At 39.2% G+C, this 22258-nt stretch overlaps 1 protein-coding gene across 1 annotated transcript in view; it reads left to right on the plus strand.

Moving 5' to 3' along the window:
• The first annotated feature begins 374 nt into the window (after positions 1-374).
• Positions 375-22258, plus strand: part of LOC131572759 (protein piccolo-like) — a 309016-nt gene continuing 287132 nt past the window's right edge. The window contains exons 1-3 of the mRNA XM_058826081.1: positions 375-616; positions 6662-7913; positions 19235-20635. Of these exons, the coding sequence (XP_058682064.1) occupies positions 375-616; positions 6662-7913; positions 19235-20635 (2895 nt within the window). The remainder of the gene's footprint in view (positions 617-6661; positions 7914-19234; positions 20636-22258) is intronic.

Below are 22258 nucleotides of genomic sequence, written 5' to 3' on the forward strand. Positions count from 1 at the left end.
AGCGGAAGGCAGCACCGGCAGGGCCGGCTGCGGGTCCCCATTCGGTCCCTGGAGATGCGGCGGGTGCGCGGGGCGGGGGCGGCGGTGCCTTTAAAGGCCGCGGCGCGGGGCGGGCCAGGAGCGCGGGGGGAGCCGCCCGCCCGGAGCATGCGCTGCGCTGCGCGGGGCGGCGGAGCGCGGCGGGCGGCACCGCCGCACTCCCCCGGCAGCCGCGGCGGCAGCCAGCGAGCCCCAGCCCGGCCCCGCCGCTGCCGCCGCCGCGCGGGGCCGTGGTGGCGGCCGCCGAGCCCTGAGAGCCCGCGGGGGAGCGGGGCTGCGAGCCGCCCCCCAGCCCGGTCTGCGCCCGACGGGAGAGGCGGCGAGCCGCGGCGGCCATGGGCAACGAGGCGAGCCTGGAAGGAGGCGAAGGGCTGGGCGCCTTCCCCGAAGGGGCGGCGGCAGCCGGGGATGGCGGCGGCCCCGCGCCCCCCTTGCAGAGCCTGGTCCCGGCCGGGGTGGAGGCGGACCTGAGCAAGCTGAGCGAGGAGGAGAGGAGGCAGATCGCCGCTGTCATGTCAAGGGCGCAGGGGCTGCCCAGAGGGAACCTCGCCGGCGCGGAGCCGCCTCCCATGCAAAGGCATGCACGGAAAAAATCTCCCTTCTCCCGCTCCTCCCTTCCCCCTTCTCCGTCTCCTCGCGGTGGGGCGGGGGGCGAGTCGCAATACGATCTGGGCCCGCTGCACCCGGAGCCGGCGTTCCATTTTGCTGGCAGAGGGAGGGAAGGGGTGGCTGCACGGGCGCGGGCACCCGGACGGAGCCTGCACCCTCTGGCTTCTCCCAGCACGGCGGCCTCCGGCAAGAACGGCGGTCCCCGTTTCCGTGGGCTGCGCCCTCCTTTCCTCCCTTGCACTGATCTGGAGCACGGGCAGTTTCTGTGTCGGGGCGGGGAGAGATGTGCAGACACCGTTCTGGTTTTCTGTGTGCGGGTGTGTGCTTCACGGGGCTGGATACCCCACAGCTCCGGTAGTAGCCAGGGAAGCTCTCCCCGGGGCGGATGGGTTCTGCAAGCGTCTGGAGAGAGAATCTTGTTGAATCTTCCAAAGCTTTTGTGCATAATACATTTGCTGGCCGTTATTCTGCCAGTTCTGAACCTCTACAACTCTCATTTGGCTTTATTAAATAGTCATGGGTTTAGGAGGTCTGTTTCAGTCCATATTTTCACCCTTATTTTTCTTCCCTTTTTTCTTTTTGTTTTTTTGCCTTTATTAGTTGGGACGGGAGAGGTCAAATGATAGATTAAATTGATTGCCACGCTATTCAGTGTTCTGGAGAGTCATGACTTTACCTCATTGTGCTTCTGCGAAGGCTGGGGTAATTTCCTTCCCCGTTCTTTCCCTGCCCCTCAGCGAATTCTCAGCCCGACGTGCAACAAGCCCCGCTCCCCGGCCGGCTCCTCGGGGCTGTCACTGTCCGTGGTGCTGAGCCACCGGCTCTCTCCGGCCGCGTGTCGCTGTCCTGGGTCCTGAACCCCTCCCGCCCCGGCCCGGCAAGCGGGGCCGGCGCCTCTGTTGCTCTCCGACTCCGGGGCTGGGTGTGTTGCTTGTCTTGAAGGAGGAAGCTGAAAGGAGCCTCCTCGACAGTTTCACGGTGCATTGACCTCACCCCACATAAAAGCATATTCAGTTTATATAATATCAAGTTTATATAAGTGAATTCTAGAAGAGAGGCAAGGAGGGTGGGACTAAATTAATTCTTGGGCAAATTACTGGAGTCACTGAGATTATACCTGAGTTAATGGTCTCCATTTTTTGAAATTGGAAGTCAAATCTTCCTGTTTCATGTCTTGCTTAATTACTGATCAGGCATTAGTGCTGTGTGTAAAATAAAATTTTGTCTTCAATTTAGGTCTCTGCACAGTTTCTATAGTATTAATGAGGAAAAGAAATATTCTTTAGTTCCATGAAACTAAGCTCAAAATTCCCTTTCGTATAACCATCTATGAACAAAGACACAAATACTTTGAAACTTACTTTTTACTGGAACATCAGCATGAAAAAATAAAGATAAATGTTCTTGGAAGTCTTTGGAATAGGCTGAACTCATTGCAATTTGATTGTCTCTGCATTTATAAATGGCTGCTTTCCTACAAACATATTTATATCAGAAGTTACTTTGATCTTGTTAGCATATCATACTCCCACCCTCTATTTAAAGTAAAGGGACTCTAAATTTGTGAATTACAGCCTTCTACCTTGCGTCAGAATGTCAGCTTTGACTATTTTAGCAGTTCCCATCATAGTATCTTCGTGCCTGTCCCACTGTAATGAAGTTACTACTTGTCTCTTGGTTTGTGGCTTTATTTGCTCCTCTTGCTATTTGCTTCCTTTGCTGTTGAGAGCTACCAAGAATGTTAGCAGTAATTATCAAGAACCTGATCCAAACAAAACCCTTCTAAAACTGGAACTAATTTTTTTTTTTTTTTTTTTTTTTTTCAGTCCAGATTTTAAGCGACAGAGTGTGGTCAAAAGAGGAATTCTGTCTTTCAGTCCATATAGTGTTGCATTTTGGCAGTGTCCTTATTGTATTGTCTGTTAGTTTTTAACATATTAAATTGATTTTTCCTGTGCGATTTCCATTAGAGTATAAAAATTATTTCCTATTCTAAATGCTCTCATTCCTGCTCCCAAAATAACACTAAAGTGTAAAAATTCCTTACTGTTGGTGGTATCCTGAGGTAGCAATTTTTGCAAATACAGATTTTATAATAAGAAGTAATATATGTGTCAGGTACCATAGTTGCATCACTTTACCACCTTAAAATGAATGCTGTACATTCTAGAACTTCTGTAGGCTTTGAGCTTTTAAGTCTTGTGAATTTTAATATAAGAATTTAGATCTAGAGCACCTAAAGTGAACTGTCAAATTAATATGTCCCTACTAAATATTTTTTTTTTTTTTTAATTGAAAGTCTCAAGGTTCCAGTGAGATATTTTGGATCTATGGAAATCTTTCTATCCTATTTCAATTACTTGTTTTCAGAAAATTCATGGTTGGGAAATTTATCTGAAACAAACACACTCAATTTGTAAGCAAGTTCCATTTGATCTAACTTCATCAAATGACTATGTAATTCTGCTAGCGTTCACTTCCTGAGGAATTATTCTATATCTGAAAGGATTAGATGGCCAACTGAATATATCACCATCTAATGCAGCTGCTTGGGTTTTTTGTTTGGGTTTTTTTCTCAATAATAATAATTTCCCAAATAAGTTGGTCACCATAGATATCAATAAATTTTTTTGCTGCATTTTTGTAAGAAATGCTAAGAAGTCTTGCTGAGTGTTGCACTTCTGAAGTATACTTATGGTGTATTTTCCAGAGGAAATATATATATTTTTAAAAAGTTAGCCACCGGAGTATGCATAGGCTCATCATACATATCTTTTTCTATCTCTCATTTCATGTCATGTCTGTAGATATGATCTATTTGCCTTTGAGTTGCATTGCTACTGCATTTGTCTTTGAAACTATTAATACTGATGAATGGGGAAAAGGCATGCCTTCTTAACAGGTGTTTATAGTTAATGGAATTGAAGAACTAGACCAATAGGTTTTTTGTTAAATCTATGCTTACTCCAAAGCAAGCTTTGATTTGGCTGTAATATGTAAATGATTAGAGATGAGTTCCATGATTCAAGACCAAAGTGAGAGGAAACACAGCAACAAAAAGAAAAGCGTTATGTGAGGAAGAACTAAATTATTTTGTATGTTGGGTCTGGTTTGAGGTCTTTAAAAGAACTGTCAGTTTTTCATGATTCAAAAGATTTGAAAGTTAGAAAATTTTTGTCAAATAAATACAAGATTTAGTTTGAGGATTCTGATTCTCCAGTTCAATTAATATTTTTCACTATCAGTCTGCAGTTGGTTCTAAAATGGTTGTAGAAAAGAAGACTTCAGGTCTCAAGTACCTCATACTAAGTGGAGCAAATCCTGGCTTTTGACAGAAGTAACATTTCTCAAGAAGCTTGTCTTTTCAAGGCTTTTTCTTTCACTAGTTAACCACGCTCTGTCTCCATTGCTTAGAAACATTGTTATGTACAAAGGCAAGACAAGTCAGGTCTTCAGAATATACCAGTAGCCTTGAAGAGGATCACCTGAGTTTATTTCCTAGATTCATGGGTTTTAATCTCATTTCAGAGCCTGATATCTGATCAAGTGGAAATTTATGGAACACATTATTTGATAAAAATGCAAGCTGGAGCAGAATTTTCCAATCCATGGTTATTTTTCTTGTTATTTCCAAGTTAAATTTTTAAAAATGGTTGGGGTTTTTTGCTTGTTTTTTTGTTTGGGGTTCCCCTCTCCCCCCTTTTATTCTCCCTTCACATTGTAAGGTCTGGGCATGGGCATGATATGCTATTTCTGGACCTAAATTTCAATAGCACTGTTGATTTTTTCTTCCGCCCCTTCCCTTTCCACTCTTATCATTGTTGAATGAATCCTTCCAAGAGTTTGAACATTTGCAAACATGAATGCTGGAAGTGTACCAGGCTGCTTCTAATAGAATAGTTGAAATGTCTTCATATGGTAAGCAGTGCTTCTTCAGATAAACCTAGAGCACTTATCTAAATAATCAGAAACAGACCTGTTGCTAATCAGAGTATAAAATTGCTCTTTTAATACACAAAAATGCTTTTGAAAGATAATGTTTGAAATAATTAGATTTTCATTGGGCTTTTCTGAACTATCCTCTTTATGAATTAATCAATGTTCACTGATGCCAATGGAAAAACACCTATTCACTTCAGTGGGTTACACATTAAGGTCGTAAACTTCCAAATATTGCGGTCAATATATACAGAAGAATGGGAAATGATAAATGGAATTGTGGAAGGCTGGAAATAGTTTGTCCTTAACAAGTATTACTTGAGGAAATTTTTAATTAACAAAAAAGTCAGTTACAAGATTACAAGAAATCCTGTGTTGTGAGAATTGCACACACAGAAATGTCTGCCACTTAGCTTTGTCCTTTTGTATTGCCATTGCTAGCCATGGAATGGAAATTAAATGCTAATCAGAAGTACTGCTAAACTCACAGTGACATATTGGTGATGTAAAATACAGTTTTTAATGTGACTACTGTAGATGGTTCTGCAGACTTCTGAAAAAAACTCTTAAAATTGTGCATTTATTTGTCTATTTATTAGTCAAGTAATGCAGGTAGGTTGTCGCCCTGAAAACTCAGCTTCTGAGCTTGCTAACATAGTTTTCTAAAGACTTTCCCAGGACAGTAACTGTAAACATAGATATGTGTACATTCTTTCTGTTACACGTCTTGTGATGGGCATCTCTCATGGCCAGTGCAGTGGGAAAGTGTTATCCTGACCATCCAATCCCTGGCTGTGGTCAGGAGCCTATAAATCCTGGGAGGAAAAATAAACTTTCTCTTTCCTTCACCACACCTTGACCTGTGTCCGTGTGATCTATTCATCTTCAGCGGCAACAGTAGGTCTAATAAGTGATTTTTTTATTTGGCTTGTGAGTACCCAAGAAGGAATGTAATGTCTGGCAAACGAAGATCACAGCCAACTGGTTCTCACAAAATGAAACTTTTATATTTGCAACATTTCTGTGACACTGACGAGAACACTGTATCTTCCAACAGAAGCTCAGAGATAGCACTGAATAGAATATTCTAATACATCCTTGAGCATTAACAGCAAATAAAATATCATTTCCCCTGCTGCAGCCAAGTATAGCAACAAGTAAAATACAATGCCACATATGAAGCCATGGTCTTGATTTGGGTTCTACATTCTTAATTTCATTTTCTCCTATATGAACATATAGCAAAATACAGTTGCACGGATTTTTTCCCGATTCTCTATAATAATGTGTCAGGGCTTTTTTTTTGTTTTGTTTTGTTTTTAATATTGGTCAGTATGAATTGTTGAGATGATGCTGAGAAGGAGTACAGTAGTTATTTGCAAAGAAGAAGAAAAAGGTTCAGGGCTAACTGTGAACTGAAATCTGTTTTATTTGATGGAGAACTGATCTGATTTGTGAGTGGATGGGTGCCAAAATAAATACTGTATGAGGTAAAATATACCCTGAAGATTTATATACTCTTTATAATACATGAATTTTAGGAGTTTTAATCCCTGCTGCATATTGAATTGCAAATATATCCAATTTTTGTCCACGTATCCAGAACACAAGTGCATAAGCATTTTGCACTGTGCATTGTTTTTGATTTTTTTTTTTTGTATGGCTGTTTGAACTGTTAATTTTGCCACTTCTGTTTCTTTTAGTCTTTTGCCTCCCTGTTTTTATATCCTGAGGAGTAGAGTGGAGAGTTAATAATTTGGATATAGGTATAATAGGAAGTTCTAGCTTTGATCTCTTCAGAATTCTGAAAAAAAGGGTATCTGGTTAAATGTTGTTGTATTAGATTATTTTCTAAAGAATAAAACAAATCTATGACTGAATACTTGTATAAGCCTTTAAAGAATGATTATTTAAATACTTTTCACATGCACTTTGTTATAAACCTTGGCCTTGAAAATGCTTAAGCACTGAGAAACAGTGCTACCAGTGCACTTCCAGGATTACTGCTATATATCTTAATTGTTTTTTCTCGTATTATGCATTATTTTAATTTTATTACATTTTCTCTCTGCAGACATCCTGAACTTGATACAAGCCGTCATCCCAGACAACCAGGTAAGCCTCCAGATCCAGGACCACCAGGATTGAGTAAAAGCAGAACAGTAGATGTGCTGAAGACAGAACAACGGGCACCCGGACGGAGCCCTTCTACTCTTAGTCTACGGGAATCAAAGTCCAGGACTGATTTTAAAGAAGATCAGAAGCCAAGTATGATGCCCAGTTTTCTCTCAGAAGCCAATCCATTGAGTGCAGTCACTTCTGTCGTGAACAAATTCAATCCTTTTGATTTGATATCGGATTCAGATACAACTCATGAAGAAGCCGGTAGGAAACAAAAAGTTGCCCCAAAAGAGCAAGGGAAACCTGAGGAGCAGAGGAGCCCTGCGAAACATCCAACTCAAACACAGTCTCCAAAGCCAGCTGGTCAACAAGGACCTGTCAGACCTACTGTCCAACAAACTGAGTCTTCCAAGCCAGTGCCTCAGCAGCAGCAGCCTGGGGAACCAAAGCAAGTTCAGAAACCAGGCCATGGCCAACCAGCAGATGCTAAGCAAGAGCAAGTGAAACAACCACCCCAGCCAAGAGGACCACAAAAATCTCAGCCACAACCATCAGAACCAACAAAACCTGTTCAGCAACAAGCTTCTGCAAAACCTTCATCAGGCCCAACAAAACCATCCCCACAGCAACCAGACAGCACTAAAACAACGTCCCAAACACCACCTCCCACAAAACCATCATCACAGCAGCCAGGACCTGCGAAACAACCATCGCAACAGCCTGCACGGCAAGGAGGTCCTGTGAAGCCATCTTCCCAGCAGACAGGGCCTGCAAAACAGCCTTCTCAGCAACCTGGACCTGAAAAGCCATCTGCTCAGCAAACAGGACCTGCAAAACAACCACCTCAGCCTGGATCTGGGAAGCCACCTCTGCAGCAAACAGGGCTTGCAAAACAAGTGCCACCCCAGGCAGGGCCTACGAAACCACCTTCTCAGACTGCAGGGCCCACAAAAGCCCCGGCACAGCAAGCAGGACCTACAAAACCACCCAGCCAGCAGCCAGGGCCTGAAAAACCCCCGCAGCAAAAGCAAGCTGGTGCAAGTCAACCCACCGAGTCTGCCCCAAAGAAAACCTTCTGCCCTCTTTGTACAACCACCGAGCTGCTGCTGCACGCTCCTGAAAAGGCCAACTACAACACATGCACCCAGTGTCACACTGTAGTCTGCAGCCTGTGTGGATTCAATCCTAATCCTCATATCACAGAGGTGAGTAATTTTCAAACTGATTTTCACTAACAGAGCAAAGAATTCAGTTTACCTTTATTATGTTGAAACATCAGATGTACTACATGGTACTACAGAGTATATCATAATGATAATTTAACAAGTTCAGTAAAAAATTAATGCTATTTCAGAAAGCTGCTTATGAGTAAAACAGGGTGAAAGTGGAAGAAATAAAGGAAGGTAATGGTTCTCTGCTCATATATATATTTAGAAATGTGCTCTCATCTCTTCATATAAAAAGAGGAGAAACCCCAGTGTGACTTTTGTCTCATTTTGGTTGTTCTTAATCACCCACTGTCTGTGTTTATAATCTGACCACAATACTCATGTGCAAGTATATTTATAGATAAATAATCTTTTCTGCTATAAGAACTAAGGAAAAAAAAAAATCTTCATAGCTGCAGTATGAAGCTTAGGAAGGGATGTGGAGTGGATTTACTTTACAACTGTGTCAGTGTTCAGTTGTAACAGTTGAAAGCCTGAGTCATGAATTTTACTTGGTGATATATGGGTTATTTTGTTCTTGTGGGATGTTAAGATCTCTGTGGACTATTTCTAACCTTGATTACCATTCTTTCTGTAATTCTATAGCACAAAAATGGAATAGAAAGCAATATTAGGACTTCAAAGTAATTTATTTTAACCTTATATTTGTGGTAGCTTGATTTATTGCTTATACATATCCTTTATTGCTCTGCCTGGGAATAAGGCTTGATGTGACTGTTTGATCAGTTTCTTCTACATCCTGATATGCTACTTTTAAATTTGCAAAGTAGTTGGAGTTTGTGTTCAGTACCAGCACTTTTATCAATTTATGGAAATTCAAGCATAGTAGATGTGGCACCAAAAGCTAACTAATGAAAATCAGAAGTGATAGCTGTAAAACTTTTTTTTGTCTTACTTTGGTATTAATTTAGCTGATCTGAGATGCACACAGGAAGAAGTATAGACTACTACTGTATTTTAAACCTGATAAGTACTACTTGTATATTTAAAATTGAATCAAGGAATTTCTGAATCTAGAAAGGTGCTTTGGGTATGGTGTAGTCTAAACTTCTGCTCAAAGAAGTGTTACCTAAAGCAGGTTTAGCCAGTGTTAAATATCTTTAAGGATGGAGGCCTGACAGTCTTTTCTGGGCAACCTGTGTACTCAGTACCACAATGATTTAAGGACATTGCTAGCTGCTGGTTTTCTTTTCAGCACATATGTTTATTTGTGACTACCTGGTAACAAACAGTTGCTTTTTTATTTTTTTTATTAAAATTGCAAATTTAAGCCTGAAAAACTAATTGCAGTAACCACTGGTAGTACTTTGCTTGGTTTAGGAGTGTAATGTCATCTTTGAGTTTGGGGAAATTGAGGATTGAGACAGCTGACATTGAAGCCTGGACTGGAAAAGGAATGACTTGAACATCTATCTGTGTGCAGAAACCTCAGAGCATCTGCAACTAACCAGATGTCTATACTTCAGGGTCTACATGAAGAAAGGACATTTTGTTAATGTAAAAAAGGATGTATAACAGGCAAGAAATGTGATGTATTGATATTAAAGTCAACAAGGAAGTTTTATTGCAAACCTTTGCCTTCAAATTCTGCCAGTGTTTTTAGGCTAGAACTTCTTACATTTATTTGTGAGTGCTGAGTTGTTTGTGTCTGTAGTGTGCTCCTGCAGTCTCTTGAAACCCCACATTTGTCTTCCTTTAAAAGCTTCAGATTCCCTATGGAATTGGTCAACAACTTCAGTGTGTTCAAATGAAAGGTTTTGAGAGAGAGTTTCTGTAAGAAGATTTCCAAGTATTTGGAAATTCTGTGAATAACTACTAGTTTTTGAAGTGGGTACTCTGTAAGTGTGAAATTCAGGACTTTCAGACAATAAATACAGCTGCATTTAAGACTAACTGATTGCATACATATGTAAAAGCAGATTTGAATTTCATATTTCACATTGAAATAAACACAGGATATGCATTTATTTCATGATGAAATCATTTCAGTAGATGAAGGTATTGGACATCTAATTTATTCAGCTATTAGTTCCAATCTCCTGACTCCCACTCAGGCTTTTCTCATTTGCTCAGCTTTGCACCACCAGCTGTCTTGCTGAAACTTCGTTGTGGGTGTCCTGCTCCAGTCTACCATTGAAGTGCAACAAAAATCACATCTGACTTTATTACTGAGCATTGGAATCAAAGTTAATAGAACCTGCTCTGGCATGTACAAAAAATCACTTATTTCAGCTACCAAGGCTCTCATTTGAGTTGTTATCAAATTTTCCTTCTACTCTGTTTCCTTTAAGTGTTTAGCTTAGTAATAAAATTTTCTGATTCCTTTTTTACAATACTTTACCCATGTCTTCCCATCTATCAGGAATCTATCATTGTGACTTGGCTGTCAGTTTTTTTGCTTATGGTGCAATTTTTTTATTTTGGCTTCTTGTATTTTAACTTCTCCTGAAATATTATTGACCAAAAATCTGTGTCTTAGTCATGCACTTACTGACATTACTGTTGTACTTTAGCTTTCCCTGGTGTTTTTTGGTTTTTGTTTTTTTTTTGCCATGTTTAATGATTCTGGAATCCTGCATTGTGCTTTTCCCATGTCCTTTACAACTACTGACTTTATTGCTTATGTTAAACACGCTACTTATAGGGAAGCAATAATTTCAAATTGGATGTGGGGAGTGGAAGGCATTTATTTAGGAAAAAAAAAATTACTTTTGTTCTTTAAAATTTTCCCTTGTGCAACTGCTGGAATTGCTTTCCTAAACAATCTCCTTACAAGTTTCTTACAGGGTAGCTCAGTCTCCAAAACTAATCAAGTAAATAATTTTTCCAAGGTAGATCTTTCTAAATTTCTGTGTTATATATTTCTAGCTGATCCTGAACAGAATTTAACAAGCTTTAAAAACTGGCTTAGGAAGTAGATTGCATACATTGTAAAGCCATTATAAAATGCAGATTAAAAAAATAATTCATTTTATTCATTTAAACCTCTATTTAAAATTCAGTAGTACATGCACTCTGTCTGTTTTAACTCACTAGAGAGAACTCTGTAACTTAGAGCAGAAAGTGATACCTGTATTGCCACAAGGTCAGACCCCTTGAACAGTTTCTCTGAACCATCTGACATTGCAGTCCTCTTGGGGAAGAAGGACAGCTGGTGTCTTGCTTTTGCACAGCAGTCTGGAGTGAAAATACACCATACATAAATGTTCAGCAACATATGTCTCTCTAATCTGTCTAGGTATTCATGCTCCACTCATCACCATGGCACATGACTGCCTAGCAACAGTTGCATAAAGTAATGGAAAAATTATATAAGCAGGTTTGAGGACTGGTACTCTATTCCATTTTCCTTTCATGTACATCAGAACCTTGTAGGAAATGTATCTTTTATTATGTGGTGACTTATTTTTCTAATTTCTTTACCATTTTATTTTCCTAAACCCACTCCCATGAGCCATTAGCAACAGAAACCAGCACTTCTTAAAAAAGATTCAGCCCATTAGAACACTCGAAAAGGAGTAGGCTTTCTGAAAATGAACAAAGACATCTTGGGGAAAAAAGACAAAATGCATGAACTGTTGTAGTTAAATCTAAATGATCACTGCATATGCTCAATAGCTGGAGTAAATTTTCATTCCCTATGAATTAGTTATTGGAAGATACCTGCAACCCAGACTGAGCAAGGGTTAAAAGTGTAGCAACAAAGTCATTACATTCTTTATGATGGTCATCTGTAAAGCTGATGATCAAGTGGAGTGTTAAAGCTGTTGATGTTGGACACTTGGCTGTGTGGGCTCAGCTCCTGGAGGAGCTCTCACCTGTCATGTGGATGTGTGCATATGTGGATGCCTGTCTTCTAGGTGGTTTTTGAGGAGGGGTTATTCTACATGAATTTTATCTACATGAGATCATATTTCACCCATTGTTTTGGTGTTCTTGTAAGAGACCATTTGAAATTTATCTTGAGGCCAGGTATTTTATACATCATTGCTTAATGAAAATTGTACATTCAAGTAATGTGAAGCTGTGTATTGATATAGGATTTGTTTACTTGCCAAAAGTTCTTCTGGGTGGAGATAAAGTGAATTCTTAAAAATATTTTATTGTTTCTGATATATATTTTTTTCCAAACACTGTGTCTGTACCAAAGGTGACTTAATCCTAAGGGAAAAAAGAGGAGGGATAAAAATTCCAAGAGGAAGGCTAAGAAACCCCAAACAGTTGACTCTCTCAAAGTAGACTGTATGGTTTCTGATCAAGTAGAACTTTTTACTGGATTGCACATTTATTTTTCAATTCAACATGAAAATTTTTTTACTCAGTCTAGTGTTTTTTTTTTTGTTGTTGTTGTTGTTATTGTAAATTTTTGTTTGGGAGGGGATGTGTATTTTTTAATTTTTTTTTGGTAGGGCTAGGAATTTTCCATATCAATTGCACTACATTTTATTGCCTTGATTTTTTTTCTTTTTTGCTTTCCTTCTGCCTATCTTTTTATTTACAATCATATCACAACATTTGATTCAAAAATATAATATAGTATTTCAAATATTTAATTTTTTTTTGGTATTTGTATTTGTTTCTATTAAAATCCTGAAGCTCTAAATCTCCTAAACATACTTGGGCATGAAGTAGGATCAGTAACTAAATGAGATTTAAACAGTCAGAAAGGCATTAATTATCTTCTGTTATTTTCATTATGATTAGGTTGTATAGGGAGAATAATATATAATAATTTAAAATAAGGAAGGTGACTATAATTCTTGTGGTGAATCCAAATAAGTTTTGCTTATACTTACAATAAATGTAATAGAAATTACTCTATTAAATCTTTGTTTATTACATGACAGTACAGGAAGCTGTTGATTGAAGTATTCCCTGTGGTTTGCAGTCTAGACCCTGCTGCATTGTAGTAGTACATAGGAACCAGAAAGCACCTTTGACTGGAAATGAGATATGAACAAGAATAAAACTGCCATCACTGTGGGTAGTTACATGCAACAAAATCTTAAATCTTTTAATATCAGGGAAAATAATTTTGAATCTGTGCACCCTATGTGAACTTGGCAGGGGGGCATCTAAGGGTTATATAAGTAAAGCAGAAAAAACTAGAAAAAAAAACAAGGGCCTAAATCTGATTATCAGCTGTTATAGTCATCATAAGTTGTATAGAAATGAGTTTTTAAAACTCCAACAAAAACCAAGACTTTTCAAAATTTTTCAAAGTTCTAGTTTAAATACGGGCTCTTAACTGTGCTGAAGTGAGAAGAGTTCTGTAAACCTGACGGACTTTAGTTTGGGTTCAGATTGATCAGAGAAGAGATAGAAACAGGACTTGTTTAGTTGTCATTTAAAAGCCATAAAAGTGTGAAATATTTGCTTTAGTACAAAGAGCACTTGGGGTGTTCTAGTGTTACAAACACTGCAATTTCTATGCAAATGGGGATTCTTCACAATTTTTGTGATGAAATGAAGTCAGTATAGTTCCTACAGTTCTGCCCCTAGCCACAGCTGCCACACAGGCATTTGGGAATGCAAAGATCCTCCAGTAAAGGGGTATGGAAGTACAGAATTCTGTTTCTCTCCATGGAATATTCTTAAACTCCCACGTTGTTTCTGTCTTAGAGGAAGACTGTGCCTATAGTTGTGCCTTACTTTAAGGATTAGATGTAGAAATAGCAGTGATGCCCTTTGGTTTTTTCAGGTTTTTTTTTGTTTGTTTTGTTTTGTTTTGTTTTTTTCTTTTTCTTTTTCTTTTACATGAGGGGCAGAACATAGAGGCAAAACCCCTCTGCATGGGGAATAGTGTACCAATAATTTAATTGAGCAATATTCTACAATATGTTGGAGTGTTTTCTCATCAGACCAGAAAGCTGGCCCTTCCAGTTTTTAACACAAGTAAATAATAAATTAATCTGCATAGCTAAAGATGTCAACTGCAGTCAGCCATCTGTGCCCGTATTGCTGTTGCTCAGCAACTGTAATTTACTACTATGTGAGGCCATGTGATGTGGGACGGTGTTTGCTGGGCACTGGGCAGGCACTGCCCAGCCTTGCTCTCAGCACGCAGCTTAATCCTCTCCATGGTTCCTCAGCACAGCACAGCACAGATGAACTTTGTTAACCTCTTCTTTGCCACTCTCTTGATTTGCTGATTGCTTTTTTGCCAATCAGTCACGTGTTTCTGGCATATTAAATCTCAGTGCAGGTGATGAAAGCAAAGAGCATTTGTTGCGTTACTGCATGATGCAGTGCACTGAGTTGTGTTTAAAAGTCTTTTTCCTTCCTACGTGTGTGAGGCAGCTTAATCATATTCAAGGCTATAAAAACTAGTTTTTAGATATCCTGAGATACTGACATAAAAAAATTCTAAAGATTATGTTCACTATTTTGCTTTATGGTTCTAACTATGTAAGCTATAAAATAATAGTTCCCCAAACATTCATGATTCATATGCAAACTATAGATTTTTGTATTGGTAATTTAAGCAGAGTAGTGGAGTATGTTTTAAGATTGTGATAAGATTGTGATAACTGCATTCATTCAGTAGTTTTTAGTAGCTTTAGAACAGCTAAGTAACATTTTAAAATAGTTTTTCAATATGTCTAGTTAAAAAGTTTGCACCAGCACTGGTTTAGCATCGAGCTACAGAGCTTGTAACCATTGCTGTGGGATGGATACCCATGGACCATGCTGCTGACTAGAATCTAGTATCATGTTTGTGAGCATCTTGAGTCAGTGTTCCTTGGAAAACTCATACCTGAAGGAAGGTAAATATGTGTTTTGTAGTGATGATGTATTTGCCTGAAATGAGGATCAGTTGCATACTCTGTACAATTGTTAAGTATTTGGTTCAGTGTAATTACTTTGCATAGCTGTGAACTTATTCATAGAAGGATGGTGTAGAAGAAAAAACTTTGTCTCCAGTACTGCAAAAGCTTCTAGAAGACATTTTAACTTGTATGTTGACACACTAATTTAATTTGGTTTCTGGTAGTTAATTTTATTTTTTGTTCATAACAGGATTTTCTGATTTAGTTTCTTGTCTCAGAGTATTCTACCACACTGCACGAAGCTGCATAAAATCGTGTTCTTGAGCACTTTATTTTTCATGTTTCACTCATCATCTTGGCAAAAATGTCTGTTAAGAGCCAAATCTGAATTTGTCAGTGCTCTTTGAAATTGTCAGGGACCAAGTAAGTTACTGTGTTTTCAGACTAGAAACTGATTTTGTCAATAAAGCTTTGGAGCTGAGCAGTGTCAACAAAGTCCATTTCCATATCTGTGGTAATGTAAAGGGATGTTAATATTTTATGTATATTTTAAGTTCCTTTTTATAGCAGCAAATGACTGTTCTAAATGAGAATGAGACCCATTCACTTGGAGTGCAGCTCTGCTCTGCAAAAGGACTGTTAACATGGCTTCTGAGAACCACATTCATATTGTGTGCCAGTGATTTTTATATGACATATGTTCAGTCTGCAAGTCAAAATTTATATTTCATATACTTCGGGAATAATAGAATCAAGATAGATTCTCTTCCTCCCCTACATCATCTGCAGGGATAGAAATTAAGCATGCCAGGCAATGCACTTGCTGACAGCTTTCCTGTTGCTTTGGATGGGTATGTGTTGGTAGAACAAATCTCAACTATTTCTGAAAAAAGGAATGGACACTGGATTCAGTGTCTATTCACAGCCTTCAACTGTGTTGGCTTTGTTTGGGATGGGGAGAAGGACTGAACTGTTGTTGCTATTTGTTTTTGGTGTCAACTGTTAGCTTGCCTTTTTTTATGCATTCATAATTTATAGAATGTAGTGTTAAAATTTTCTTCAAAGTAATTCTCCATGGATGTTGCTAGTAAAATACTGAATAAGTTCATTTGGTGCTTCAAACTAGAAGAGTAGATGCTATGATTGATGAATATATAAAATACATTTTAATTACTTTTTTGTTGTTCTGAGGGCATATAGTTTCTACAACAGTTAGAAAACAAAGCAGCAATTTTCTTTGCTCAGGAGTTGAAATCTGAACAAAAATGCTGCATGAAATCTGTCAAGTTTACTGTCCTAGTTATGGCATTTATTGGCATGGCTCTCAGAATGAAGAAAGTCACTTACAGATGTCTTCTAGAAATAAGATCCAGCTCCTACCCCTATATACTGGTGTAAAAAACAGCTTGGTTTTCTCAGCATCAAAGAGGAATCTCCTTCACAGACAGGAAATACTAAAGCTCACAAGTTCTTCTAGAAACTTTTGCTTTTTTAATCCCACATAAAAATATCAGAAGTGTGGAGAAAGAAGCTAAGAGGTCACAGAACTGCTGCCCAGGAACACCTTTAAGGATAGAGAAACATTAGTATTTTAGGTATCTGCAGCAGCAGTAAGTTTTACTTCATCTGTTATACTGTGTCAGAGCATCTGTATTTAATGGAAGCCTCCTCCTGATAAAATTTATGGGAAATCTCTAATTCTGGTAGAACAAACAGTCAAGTGTTTGACAGAAAACTGTATCACATAGCATATTTCATTTTGAACTCCTGCTGTTCCAATCACGGGACTATAGTTTGTACAGTTTTGTATTTGTTTGAAGATGTATGTAACCTATAATGATTTGAGCATTTTGGCACTTAATTCCTCCCACTAAAATGCATGGGAGGAATTTTATGTTTAAACCAGAAAGATTTAAAGCAGAGCATAGTGAAGTTTAACTTCATATACTTTTCATTTTAAAGTTCAGCTGTAGGAGCAGCAAATCAGGTTTTGGTTTTTGAGGCCTCAGTTTCATACCAAGAATGCACATATGTATATGCATGTATGTATATATATATATATATTTATATATAAATAAAGGAAAATTAGTGGTTGAGGGCTAAGGTTTTGTCTTCTGCACAAGGTTGTTTTGAAATCTGTAGCATACAAAGTAATGTTTGTTTGGACTCCAAGTAGGTAGTAGGATCGGACTGGACAAGCTGCAGGTTGAAGGCAAATCTAAATGCTTATAAATGCAATTTGAATCAGGACACCTTAAATGTAAGAATTATTCAAACTACTCATTTTTATAGCCCCATCAACCCTACAGCTACTTCATTTGAGGCCTTAAAGGTGTCATAATGACTTAAATTTAGATTTCCTGGAAGCTGAATGAGAGCAGGTATATGAGACCTGTTATTGCCATGGTGTCAAAAAGAAGCAGAATCAGTGAATCCCTACAGAAAGTGTGTTTTCCAAATATCTGTGAGAATCCTTTGGATAGGGAAAAAGCCATTCCTTGCTTAGGTCCATTAAAAAGGTCCTCCCAGGATCATGTCTTTCTCCACTGAAGCAGAGCCTACCTCCCTAATATAAGAAATCTAGTTACTTTGCTAAAGCCAGACAACTGTGGCAGCCTGGTCTTTGATTACATTTAAGCCCTAGAAAACCCTTAAGGATTCATCCAGAAATGGTATTAGTATGTATCTAATTAAATTATATTACTAATATCTAGAATCAGGTAAGGGAAGTGTTCATTAAGCAAACAAAATGGGAGTTAAGCTAAGTGTAATCCTTGCTCAAGTCCTCATTTTATAATTCAAAGCGGAGTTTAAACGTGTTCCAGGTTTTTTCAGTTGTTTTCACTTTTTAGCAGTCATTTGCTATATGGTTTGCAAGTAGAACGCAGAATTGTTTGAGCAATCTAAAAAAATTGTACTGAAAATGGGAGATAAGAGCAGCCTTATTATGAATGGAACTTTACAGCTGTGGCCAAAATTTGTCATCCCTTTCTGAAGCTGTTAGAAATGGTGAACTTATATTCCAGAGTGTGTGTTTATACCATGTTTATCAGAATAATTGAAATAACTGTGTTTTAGGGAGCTGCATCCAACTCTTAATTTTTGCTGCTGCAAAAATAAAAGGCTGGAATAGCACACCAAAGTAATGAATTCATTGCCTGAGTCCATCAGAGCTCTTTCCTTCCAGTGAGCTCTGATACTACACAGACAAACTCTTCCTTTGCATGTAGTACCTCTAGATTTGTTCCATGGTGTATAGTAGAGATTTCATAGCATCACAGAATCATTTATGTTGAAAAAGAACTCTGAGACCATCGAGACTTGAGTGAGAAACAGCATGCAGGAATCTTCACCCTTAAGGGAAAAGAGACTTAGGTTGTGTGTTCTCCTACTTGCGGTTCCGTCTGTTGCAGTGGTGTGTGTAAATGCTGTAGCTGGCACCCTGTGTTTCACACAAAGACTAAAGAATAGGAGAAGAGCTGCAGGTGACCTGCTTAAATATCTGCTTGCAGGTGGAGGCCCATGGGACTCTGTACCATATTGAATGGCATTTTTGCTGCCTATAATGTTTCTGCTAGTGATGGAAAGTGTGGAAAGTAGCACGTGACCACGTTTTAGGCAATTTGATCCTTTCTCAGATGGTGAAGCTGGGCTTTTCTGTCTTACCAGAAATATGGTTTCCCTCTCATGTAATACTGCTTGGGAATGATAAAAAAATGTTTTCAAGTTTGAGGTACTATAATTGATGAGAAACATGAGTAAATATATTATTTGCATTATTCCTTCTCCTCTGTGTGAAAAGAGAGGCCCATTGTCTACAGAGGTATAGCAATTACCCTGAAAACTTCTAATAAGAAAGGAATTTTGGGAAACCTAATTATGGCTCTTGAAGTACCATCAGGGCTCAGGCAAAGCTCCTCACTGATTTTGGATAAACACTTGCCCCCTGAGACTGGTGGTAATTCTTAAGTCTGTGTTATACACCTCCGTGGCTAATTCATTGGATACATATGAACTGCCAATACCTGTGATCTGTAATTTAAACCATTACCAAAAGCACAGGCTGTATTAAGAGCTTCATAGATGTATGCTTAAAGATAATTATGCATTTACTGTGTTTTAATTCTGATTATTGTTTTCTGTCAGCACACTTGATGTGTTTAACTATTTTAGCAGTATTTGTCATTATTCTGGCAAATCATTACGGTAAATGAATCACTGGGTCCCATGAAATTCCAATGAATTTTTTTTTATTCTGTGGGGTTTTTATCCTCCAATATTCAGCTGTGTATAATGTGAATGTGAAGCTATTAGAATTATGGGCTCAGTGATAGCTTGACTCACAGTGATGTGGAGAAGAATGAAAATAATCAGCTGTGCATGTTAATTGCAAAATATTATTAGTAATATTTTTCCCTTTTTACACAGAAGTTTAAAATGTTGGAGCAAGTCCTATATTAGAATAACTTATTAATGTGTTTATTTTATTAACTTTGTCTTAATTATAATTGCCTTTACTTTTTTCAGATCAGCGAGTGGCTCTGTTTAAACTGCCAGATGCAAAGAACATTAGGAGGTGACTTAGCACCAGGTCTTGGTCCTGGGCCACAGCCACCTGCACCCAAACAGAAGACACCCATTCCACCTTCAACAGCCAAACCATCTCCCCTGCCACAGCCTGTTCAAAAGAAAGATGTAACTCCAAAACCTGATCCTTCACAGTTAGCAGATTCGAAAAAACCTCCGCCACAAAAAAAGCAAACACCCTTGCCTGGGTCTCCTCCTGTAAAATCAAAACAACCAGGTGCAGAGCCCACTGATACCTCCCAGCAAATAGATGCCACTCCAAAATCTGATCAGGCCAAGCCAGTGCAGGCTGAAGATAAGCAAAAACAAGCCAGTGTTCAGAAGCCTACAGCAGACACTGTATCTACCTCTGCAGCACCAGAGCAGAAGCAGGATGTGGCAGGCCCCAGACCGCCAACTCAACAGAAAGTGACAGACTCCCCAAAGCCTGAGCTTGCAAAGCCATCACAGGACACACATCCAGCTGGGGATAAACCAGATTCCAAACCTGTTCCACAAGTGTCCCGGCAGAAGTCAGACCCTAAGCTTGCATCTCAGCCTGGGGCTAGACCAGATGCTAAAGCTCCAAAGCCTGTTGAGCCGACACAAACAAAAGATGATCTTAAAAAGTTACCAACAAAACCAGCCCCAAAGCCTGATACAAAACCAGCTCCCAAGGGCCCACAAGCAGGGGCAGGACCCAAGCCAGTGCCCGGACAGCCGGCACCTCAGCCCCAGCCACCTCAGAAAACTCCTGAGCAGTCGAGGCGTTTCAGCCTTAACCTGGGAGGCATCACTGATGCCCCTAAGCCTCAACCTACAACACCACAAGAAACAGTTACTGGGAAACTGTTTGGATTTGGAGCTTCATTCTTCAGCCAGGCCTCAAATTTGATTTCCACAGCGGGTCAGACAGGTTCTCAGACATCGGGCCCCCCTCCACCTGGTCCTGCAGCAAAGCAGCCTCAGCCTCCAACACAGCCTCCAGCCCTTCAAGCAGCCCCCAAAGAGGCTGGTCAGGCACAGCCTCTTCCAAAAGCTGCTCCTGTAAAGAAAGAAGCCAAGCCTCTTACAGCTGAAAAATCAGAGCCATCAAAAGTGGATAGTGTTTTAACTAAAGGATCTGATTTTGAAAAGAAACCTGGTTTGGCTAAAGATAGTAAGCCTCAGGCTGCTGAAGCTAGGAAACCTGATGGGCTGTTGGAACCAGAGAAAGCTAGCCAACCTGAAATGTCTTGTCCCCTTTGTAAAACTGGACTAAATATTGGTTCTAAGGATCCTCCCAACTTTAATACCTGTACCGAGTGCAAGAAAGTCGTGTGCAATCTCTGTGGATTTAACCCAATGCCGCACATAGCTGAGGTAAGGTGATGGAGTCTGTATTAACCCTGTATTCCTACCTACAGGCTCCCTGTGCTGTGAAGACATAAATGGCTGGATTTTAGCTATTGAATTGTTAAGAAATTTTCTCGAGCATTTCATCATCTGAAGTCTTTTAAAATTAAGTATCTGTGTTGTATGAAACTTAGTCACTTGTCAGATTGTACTTCTGATTAATTTTTGGCATATTGAGGTCTGGTAGAGGTGGTTGCTAGGGCTTTGAGACATAAGCAGATATGTTTATGAACTTTGAAACTGGTGCTACTATGACACAGCAAACTATTGTACTTTCAGTCTGTTTAAGGCTTTTTCTTACACTTCAGCATTGTCTCCTAATGTGTGCTTCTTAACCAATGCCTTCGATTGAAAAAACTATTGAATGAAGAAATGTGTTAATGTGTAGTTATTGCCCTTCCCCTGCTGTTTAATACATCCCTAAATTTATTCCATTAATCTCATTCTGGCTCTGGAGTGTTTGCATATGCTGATGCATTCATTAGGGAGGTTGAAGTTTGAGTGATACCTGTGTGGTGAAAGATGTAATTTTTTGGCAAGAACAATACAAGGCCCACAAAGTTACTTCATTTATTAAAGACTGTCAGTTTCAATGTGCTTTTTCTGTGGTTGCCTGAGACAGCTACTCATATTTAAAAGAATTACATAACTTATTTTCAACAGTTTCCTCATTGCATGTTTTTATCTGCTTCTTTTCTTTTTTTTGACCATGGGATTGGAAACTTTATACTAGCTTAATGGGAAGGTGGAGGCACATCTTATTTGCCCTATGAATTTGGCAAGTTTAATTCAACAGAAGCAGACCACCTAAAAATACTTGTGAGCAGTTGAAATGTTTAAGTTGGTCTGTGCAGCACATGAGGACTGGGCTGTTGGTGCTCTGCCTTTGAAATCTGAATGGAAAAATGACAAACGACTGCCAGGGTTAAAGGATATCACATCTCAGTCTTAAGATGAGAATAAATTTGGGAAGAAATAGCATATTGCAGGAAAAATATTGCTTATGATGTTTTCATATGCCTTTGTGTATTATTTTCTGGAATATACTATCATTTGAGAGGTCTTTTTCCTACTATAATCAGCATATTTTATCCATCACATGACCATGTTGTCTAATGTATTTGTGGTCATTTAGGTCAGAAAGAGGGGTCTGAAAATGCAGGAAGATTGATCAGTGATTGAAAATTTGGATTCAGTTGATTTTTAAATGTTTTTTATGAACGTAATACTGTCAACCCACACACTTCATCATTGTCCATTGCTAAGTATACATACTTTTATGGATTTAATTTTGAAAAATGCTTATGACTTTCTCTACTACGTGTACACAGAGTACCATGGAAACAAGATGTGTCAGTTTTGGTGAAACATTGCTCAAATGATAGCTGTGCAAGTCCCAGTGCATGACTTCAGAGTTGACTTAGTTGTGATGGTGTGGGACTGCCTTGTGGTGTGCAGACATTTTACCTTGATTTCTTCAGGTTGACATGAGAAGGCTGGTACTGTGTTTCTGTTTTTCTGTTTCATTGTTTTCTTAGAAGATTCCCTCTGGTTCTGCTCTTTAGAATATCCAGAGCTTGAAATATAAAT

This window comes from Poecile atricapillus, chromosome Z (assembly GCF_030490865.1).
Source record: "Poecile atricapillus isolate bPoeAtr1 chromosome Z, bPoeAtr1.hap1, whole genome shotgun sequence".
NCBI classification, from domain to species: Eukaryota; Metazoa; Chordata; class Aves; order Passeriformes; family Paridae; genus Poecile; species Poecile atricapillus.